Source organism: Eucalyptus grandis, chromosome 4 (genome assembly GCF_016545825.1).
Source record: "Eucalyptus grandis isolate ANBG69807.140 chromosome 4, ASM1654582v1, whole genome shotgun sequence".
Classification (NCBI taxonomy): Eukaryota; Viridiplantae; Streptophyta; class Magnoliopsida; order Myrtales; family Myrtaceae; genus Eucalyptus; species Eucalyptus grandis.
The window spans coordinates 15,562,239-15,571,425 of record NC_052615.1 but is presented as its reverse complement, the minus strand read 5'-3'; the positions used below and the strand labels follow the sequence as shown (position 1 = coordinate 15,571,425).

Genomic DNA, 9,187 nt, shown 5'->3' with positions numbered 1-9,187 from the left:
CTAAGAATGAGCCTGCTTTCTTTCATCATTTAGAGTGTTAGTTTCTATCGTATGTCCAAATTTATGGGGTTAAAACTTTGAGAAATTTTGAAAGAATTGAAAACGGTTCCCCAAAGTGTCTTGGAAACATTTGAGAATATAAATTGACATCATACCTCAAATGCTAAAATGATAGGGGAAAAAAAGGGAATGGGACGAATGTGGAATTGACACCTCCTTTTCAATGAAGAGTGTAATAAAGGTGGCATGTGAATCGATGAATGAGAAATCATCCACGTGAAATAAATTTTAAGATGGAATATTGTACCGAAACCATGTTATTATATGTTGAATTGAAAAGATTGAGCTTTTACTTAAATTGAGATGACAACGCATGCAACGACTCATTCATAATCCCATAATTAAGTGATATCAAGATCATGTTTTTGATCAGAGAGATTTCCCATTTTGGTAGTGCTTTAATTTTTTAGTCGAGACAATTAATTATCGACCTAATCCAAAAGTCGAAATTGAGAAACTCGTTTTATATCATTATTGGTATGAAAATGATTGAATTCTTGGAGTACGGGATAAAAACTTATCTTGCTATTTGCTTTAATTGCGTACGTCAATGGTCAGCGCGTGGTCATCGACTCAAATCGCCACCATCGAATGAAAAATCACTATAGAGAAGTGACTAACGTTGCTCGTGCGAGGTTAAAAGAGCATAGACACCTGGGGAAGGTCTTCCATCGTTGAAAAATCACTATCCACTTGTGATCTTGTCTCACGTACTTTTTAGTTCTAGGCATTTATTCATCTTGTTTATTTAGCCTAATAAGGTTTGACTAACCTTATAGCCTTCGAAGTTTAGCATAATTAATCACGGGCGTTGTATCAGTAGCCACTCTTCTCACATGAAAAGAGAGAGGTGGGAAGTTTAATTCCCCAACTTTTTAGGGGGCTGGGGATGTGAACATTTAGTTTCATGTGTGGAATTCGACTTCCATGCTCTATAAAGAGGAATGATAAAAGTTTGAGAGTCAATTAAGAGTTATAATATGACATAAAAAAAAGTTTAGCATAATCAACAAGCCAAAAATAAAATAAAATAAAATTCATCATTAATTCCATTATTACACACTAACTCGTCGTGAAGAAAATCCATATATATGTGTGTGTATGTGGAAGGTAGATTGAGTTATTTTTGTATGAAAATAAAGTTAGATTAAAGATTTTGAATAATTCAACTAAAGGGAACATAGGCACAAAAATCACAACAAATTTGGCATTTAATATCATAGAGTAAAGCATAGAAACTAAATTTTCAAATCTAGTGGGAGGCATGGATCCTCGACTAGTTTCATATTGAATCACGCCAAGAAATTAATGAATGAACAAGTGCAATTTGTTGTGAAAAAACATGAGATCAGACAATAATAATCTAGAAAATTGAAAGGTAAACAGACATCAATTTTGCATAATTCGGGGGTGTGAATTACTTTAGGAAGAGAAGTATCAAATTTCATTATAGATCTAGTGAAAGAATGGACATTACAAACAAATTTGAGTTACTCAAACGTTTCTAGTAATTTGTATAGTGTTTAGCCCTCGCAATTCTTAATGAAACAATCTCCTAATCTTACAAACGAATACACAAAATTGATCAATGACAAAAGGTTTCTCCAATTTAGGTGCAAAGTGAACAAAACTCACGACAATAATTTTTCTACACATTCTTGGCACAAAGCCAAAAAGTAAAAATTTTTAAAAAAAAAACCCTAATTAGAAAACTTATATTAATCCCAAGAGACCGACTTCAATATGAACTCGGGTTTTGTTCAATGGTTTTAATCTCGAGATATATTTATCAACACAAAAAATGATTAATTGTGCACCCACTTTTTTTTTTTTTTGGTAACTGAGAACTTTGCCTTGACACGTTGCGCTTGATGGTGCTGTCGGGCCTGACTCCTATACCTTGGGGGAGACTAGCATAGGACCCTAACACCATGACCCTCCACTTATAACGCTTTAGCAATTATGAGTTTCAAACTTTCGACCTCAGCAATGAAGGAGAGACTCTAATCCAGTGTAGCTGCCCACGGTTGGCTTAAATGTGCACCCACTTTATTCCCAACTGATTTCTCAAATTCGATTTTTTAGCTAGACGAATGTGGCTTGCGTTTTGCCAGATAGGCATTTGTAGACATATCTAGTTTGGTGTGGCCTTACCCCGAACAAGCTCTCAAGCCCCATCAACACTCCCCCTCGAACTTGCCTATATAAATCGAAGGATTGTGCTTAACAATACTCATACTCATTCCATCATAAAACATGTAGAAATTCGCGATCTCACCATTCTTCTCAATTTTCACTCACGCGTCATGGAGTACGGAACAGAACAAGCCCAGTTCCAAACATGCCCAGCGAATCAGCCGGAAGTCGTGGGCACGATGCATCAAAGAAGATCAGCCAATTATAAGCCTAACATTTGGAATTACGATTTCCTGCAGTCACTTAGAAGCAAACACGACCTCGTAAGATTATAATTTGTAGCTTCGACACTATTTTATTGTCCTTTTTAACTCTAGCCATCTCTTCCTCATACGAGCAAATGGACTTTGGCATGCAATCATGCAAGTATTTGCACATGAGACGCATATTGATGTTTGAAATAGTACTTTTCTCTAAATTTATTTGTAACATCACGATTCATCTATCTATTTGATGTAACAAGCAATGTTAGAGTTTTGGTCAGTGTTATCATATACATCGACCATCACATCTAGACTTGAGCTATCATATGATGTATCAAAACCAATTCATATAGCTCTACGTATGCATATACTAAAGTAAAAACATCTTGGCATTGCTGTATAGATTGAATTATCTGAGGCCTTTTCAAGGTAGATTTTGATCTAACAAGTACGACTCAATTCTGCAGAAAGAAGGAATAAAGGAACGGATGGAAGGGCTCGTGGAGGAAGTAAAGCCAATGTTATCGAAATCAATTGATTCGCTTGCCAAGTTAGAGTTAATTGACAGCATGACCAAACTGGGGTTGTCCAACCTTTTTGAAAATGAAATGAAAGAAGCTCTTGAAAGAGTTGCATCCATCAACAACGGCGTTTTCACCATGGAAGAACATCTCTATGTCAGTGCACTTCGGTTTAGACTCCTTAGACAGCATGGCCATATCATTTCACAAAGTGAGTTCAAAATATGGACCTGTATGAATTTGTAGGTGTAAGATGTTACTATCAAATCACAATAGAAAAAAAAAACAATAACTAATCCAACAGATACTAAAGATTACTTGGTTCTTTCTAGAGATATCATTGAAAAGTTGACATAAATCAGCTTCAATATCAGTTGTTGAGATTACAATTGAATTTTTTATTCATCGTATTAGAAAAGTCCAGCAATCGACATACCTATATGGACTTAGGGTGCGTTTGGTTTCGCTTTTGGAGAAAGTTTTTGAGAAAATGCAAAAGCCTTTACATTAAAGGGGTTTTTCGGAATGCAAGTAGTGTTTTGTCAATTGTAATTTAAAAGTGCATTGGAAAACAACTTTGGTTTAAATAGTGTTTGGAAAAATCACAATTTGTAAAGTACTTTTGCTTTTTTTTCAAAAAAAAAAAATTCAAAACTGGCAAAGGACTTAGCAGCCAGCAGGCAGCCGGCAAGGCCAAATCTGGCTGCTGACGAGCCAGATCTGGAGTTCGCAGCCCGTTGCATGATATGGAGAAAGGACAAATAAAATGTAAATGTAGATTACACGGTGAAGAAAGTGTCGTCCCCATAGAGGTACTATGAAATTGGATGCACATAAGCCACTCAAAGCTCATGTGTCATTATTCCTTGACGGTAATATCTTCTGAGTCATCAGTCATCGTAGTATTATCAGCAATTATTCTCGGTTCTGTCCGGTCATAAATCTTTGACTTTCAATCTGTAATCAGATGAATTAAGACGCTTCAAAGAAGGAAGCATCTTATTCAATAGAAGCAATTGCGAAGATGTTGAAGCTATGATAGAGCTTCTTGAGGCTTCACATCTGGCTTTGGAAGGCGAAAACATTTTGCATGAAGCGAAAGCCTTCTCAACTGGGATTCTCCGCGAGAGAGTCTCCAGTTTGGAGGGTCAGCTCTTCAAACGCACCGTCCATGCTTTGGAGCTTCCGTTGCATTGGAGGGTCCAGTGGTTCGACATCAAATGGCAAATAAGCTTCTACGAGCAACGGGAGGACAAGCAAAGCAATCTGCTTGAGCTTGCCAAGCTCAATTTCAACACGGTCCAAGCCACACACCAAAGAGATCTTAGAGAGATATCCAGGTAATTTTATATGTATATTCACAAATGATGTAGAAAATGTAGCGATTCATTTGACCAAGGTCATCTGTTTAAAGGATGTCATGTTCTATTTTCGACTTATCTCAGGATGAAAACTCAACAGACTCGGTCATGATATATATGGTCTAAATTCACCCTGGGAACGTGCCTATTTTGATGATATCTCGACCAGACATGATGTCATTTTCCTAGCTTTTGATTCTGATTAGTTGCTTCGGTAAATTCAGGTGGTGGAGGGATCTGGGACTCATGGAGCACGTGGACTTCACGAGGGATCGGCTGGTCGAGAGTTTCTTGTGTGCCCTTGGACTCTCTCAGGAACCACGGCTCAGCTCGCTCCGCAAATCTCTCACCAAAGTCGTCATCTTGATACTGGTGATCGACGATGTCTACGACCTTTATGGTTCGTTGGAAGAGTTGGAATGCTTTACCAGCGCCATTAACAGGTTGTCCACGATGCCTCCCAATCTCTTCCTTTCGTCTCTGTTGAGTTTATTTTTGCTAACTGGAAAATCTGATTCTTCTAGATGGGACTCGGAGCAGATTCAACAACTTCCCGAGTGCATGAAGGTGTGTTTCCGAGCGCTTAACGATGTTATTCATGAGATCGCTTATGATATTGGCAAAGATGAAGATTGGCATCGAGTGTTACCACATCTCGTGAAAGCCGTAAGAGAAAAACTTATGGATAATTCCATACATATGCACGTCACCCCAAATTTTTTTTATCCTTGCATAACTAATCATCTCTGAATAAGTATTTTTTTTTCCTGATCTTTTTACAGTGGGCAGACTTCTGCAAAGCCTTACTTACTGAAGCAAAGTGGGACAATATGGGCTACACACCATCGCTGGAAGAGTACTTGAGCAATGCGTGGACATCATCTTCAGGACCTTTGATCATGTCTCACGCTAGTTTCTTTGTGGGACATATGAATTTGGAGGATGTAGCAGATTTGCTGGAGAGAAACAAGGATCTGATTTACAATGTGTCCATGATAATTCGCCTCTGCAATGACCTTGGAACGTCAACGGTAATTATCAAACTTCTGCGCCCAAGTTATAAACCAACTGAATTTGACATGATGTTAAGAATTCTTAGCCTGCGAAAAAAACACGGCATATGGTGTAATTGAATCAAGGAGATCGAATCCGATAAGCACATTAAATTGATTTACTTGTTCAATTAGGCCGAAAGAGACAGAGGAGATGCTCCATCGTCAGTGGTGTGTTACATGCGAGAAGCGAATGTTCCGGAAGACGTCGCTAGGAAGCACATCAAGGAATTGATAAACCAGGCATGGAAGAGCATCAATGCTCATTGCTTTGGCAAAGTCGAGACGCCCTTTTTCCGAACCTTCATTGATGTCACCGTGAACGCGTCTCGTGTTGCACATATGCTTTACCAGTTCGGAGATGGGTTTGGCGTCCAGGATGGTGATATTAGGCGGCAAATCTTATCTGTACTGATCCACCCTATCGCTCTTAACTGAGATAAAGCGCAAATGTAATCACATGGCAAGTGCATAAGGTAGACTAGCTGCTGCCAGTTAAAAGATTGAGTACTACGCGCAAATTGTATCCTAAGCTGCATAATCATCTACTTGGGTTTAAAATGGTCAAATATCTGCAAGATGTCCATCTTACAATATCGCACAGAGTAACTACATGCCTACTCGGTCTGATCCACATAAATCGCACTCTCAAAAGAGATACTCGAGATCATAATAATCTGATTGTTCTCATCTGATGTGACATTGAATGTTGTAATGGCCAGTGGCGGTACATTATTTTCTCAATAGAATCGAAAAATAGTTGGACCGCAATGGGTATGGGAAAATGAATGCGTTTCTCATAATTTCTCATCTTGTTATAGGACGATTTGTGAGGTTTTATTGGTGGCATCCGTTATCCACTAACACACAGCCTTATCAAATGTCAATGCATTTTCTCCTTGAAAGTTTGTCATCTGGTCTCTGTCCATAGAAAATGCTTCTTCAAGTTAGTAGATTTGAATTTTATGTCGTATTGACATGGTGAAAACGACAAAATTTGCAACTTGCGTCAACTAAATATGTTAAGAAATCAACCTCCGTCGTACTTGAATTGATTTTAAAGAGTATCCTTTCCATTATATTATGACACCTAATTTATGGTGACCCATTAATAGAAAAATTAGGGATTGATTTCGACCCCTAAATAAAAAATAATAATTAAATTGCATATAGGTGTTAAGAGCATTTTTAGCATTAAACCCACATAAACTGCATTGAACTTGAATTTCAATCATGCCCATCAAATTTCGTGTGTGGCCAAAAATTTTACATGTGCATTGCACATAAGGTGTTCTTAACTAAGAGGGTTGGTTCTTTGATCCCGAGGGCATATTCTTAATAATGAAAAGGGTAGACGCCGCAAATATATTCAATATCTGCTAAATATGTGTGATTTTTTGCAAGAAAGGAGAAACGGGCGGAAAGATATGGCCACTCATGGCAGAGAGAGATTCACGGCCAGGTTAGATGCAATCAAGAGTGAAACATGATCAAGCCAAGTGTATAGTCGGAAAGCAAAATACAAAACGTATGGATGTGATCTTTGGAATGAGCAGATTGGCCATGATTCGACCCGTAACCAATTAGTGGCGGATCTAAAAGATAAGAAAAATTGCATAATTAAATCAAATATCAAGTTGCATTTGATAGGATTTAGGAGAGGTCGTGCTAAGTAACATGCTTAGTAATCCATTAAATTTCTCTGGGTAGTTCATCTCTAGAAAGGTTGTGACATATATTAAACTTGAAGTTCAATGAAAGGCCGTGTCGATTTGACTCAACTTAGTCATAATTGTAGTTTCCTATTTTTCAAAAATACAAATTTATTAATGTGTGTGGTAGGGACTTTATCCCGAACTCATCACCTTGTGTTTGTCACTGTAAATAAGACACGCCCGCACAAATAAGAGAGACCATACTTCTCTGTAAATAAGACACGCCCACTACAACCATGCTTCTTTGTTCCCTCCATGTCCATTTATTTGTTATGACCCATGTTGTAAATTTAATGTGGAAAATATAGGATTTTTCAATTAAATCAACATGAAAGCATCAAAGAAATAAATGAGAACAATAAAGGACAATAAGTGGTTTGGTCCGAATATCAATATCTACTATATGGGAGAGTCAGTGACAAATAAGTCATTAATAATTGGAGAATCAAAGTTACAATTACTTTTATGCTCTTAAAATAGATCTAAATTCACAGTATTTATAAATAAGCAACTCAATATGGATCTAAAGCTCACGGCAAACAAATCTTCACGTTCTAACACAGCGGCCAAGAGAGAACTTCCCTATGTGTCTCTTTTTATACTTGAAGTCTTGACCAGAAAATCTCAACAAGGCCCACGAAGTCCAACCTTTGTCTTGGTCAACCCTTTTTCTTGTAAAGGAAAATCCCCATTTTTTTGGTGCCCTTCCTTTTATGCAATTTAGGACGCTTTTGGTAACGATTCTGTTCCCGGGAGTAGATTTTGATAAGAAATTATTCTTTTTTATTCTGTTCCAGGAATAGATTCTAAGCATTTTAAGCCGTTTGTTAACTGTCCAAAATTTCTGATTTTGGAATAGAATTGCGTTTGGTACTATGCTCATTGATTATGTTCCAAATCAATTTTTTTTTAATTTTTAATCTTTTAATATATTACTTTTTTACTTTTTCCTTTTTTTCTTTTCTTTTTTTTTTTTTCCTTTTTCTCCTATTCTTCTTATTCTTCTTGTGGTCGGTCGTTGACGACCTCACCAGAGTGTCATCGACCGTCGTCGACCAAGCCTCACCGGTGGACGGGCGGGCCTCGTCGGGGCTAGGTGAGGCTCGCCTGGCCATTGGTGGGACTGGGTGTCGCAAGGCTTACCCAGCTTCCCCGTGGCCAGGCGAGCCTCGCCGATGTTGGGCGAGGCCCGCCTAGCCCTAGTGAGGCTCGTCCAGCCTTGCCGGTTGCCAGGCAGGCCTCCCCAGTGGTTGGGCTTGCCTTCGACGAGCTCGTCGGACCTCGCCCTAGCCTAGCGAGCCTTCGGCGAGCTCACTGGACTAGTTGCCAGCAACTGGCGACGGCGAGCGGTGGGTCGCCACTCGTTGGCGATTACCGGCGGCAGCGGATGGTGGCGGACAGCTGTCGCAAGATGGTAGTTGATGAAGAAGAAGAAAAGAGAAGAAGAAAAGTTGGTTTTGATTCTCAAATTTGTTCCCGGAACAAGAATCAAATTTTTTTTTTTGATGACCCTGGAACTACCGTCGGCCAGTAGCCTAGATGTAAACCTAGGGCGGACTGAGCTACCACCACAAACCCAGCTGCATTTGAGTCGCGCGAATGCGACGCCTCTAGGATTTGAACTCCTCCCTTTCGTGAGGGGGAGGGAGCCCGAAGCCAGCTATGCCACCGCGGGCGGTGGTAGAATCAATTTTTTTTTTTTTTTTTATATTCTTGATTCTAGTCCAAATCTGTTCCTAGGAACAAATTTGTGACAGTCTGAATTTTCAGATTTCATTTTTGATTAAATAAAGTGGGCCTTTTATCGACGCGCCAGTAGTGCTATTCTTTGAGCTGATCACTCACGAGATAACTAGACTATCTGGGGAAGCAATTAAGGAATCTAAATGCAATGGACTTGAGAATTTGACCAGAAATCGACTGCTCGACCGTGTCAATCTGTAAGGATCATTACGGCATCATAAAAAATCTATCAGAGACCGGAGATATGTCGATTCGATTGAAATATGTGAGTAGTGTGTGGGTGATTCCACCTGATTGCAAAATTCTCGTCAAACGGCACTAGACCAATTTTCTATC

At 38.9% G+C, this 9,187-nt stretch overlaps 1 protein-coding gene across 1 annotated transcript; it reads left to right on the top strand.

Annotated features, from left to right (window-relative positions):
* Nucleotides 1-2,304: 2,304 nt before the first annotated feature.
* LOC104442740 (alpha-farnesene synthase) lies at nucleotides 2,305-5,879 on the top strand. Its single transcript, XM_010056137.3, has 7 exons — nucleotides 2,305-2,519; nucleotides 2,927-3,191; nucleotides 3,948-4,320; nucleotides 4,566-4,784; nucleotides 4,866-5,007; nucleotides 5,124-5,372; nucleotides 5,529-5,879. Exons 1-7 carry the CDS (start codon nucleotides 2,367-2,369, stop codon nucleotides 5,829-5,831), a joined length of 1,704 nt encoding a protein of 567 aa, XP_010054439.2. The 5' UTR covers nucleotides 2,305-2,366; the 3' UTR covers nucleotides 5,832-5,879.
* The last annotated feature ends 3,308 nt before the right edge of the window (nucleotides 5,880-9,187 follow it).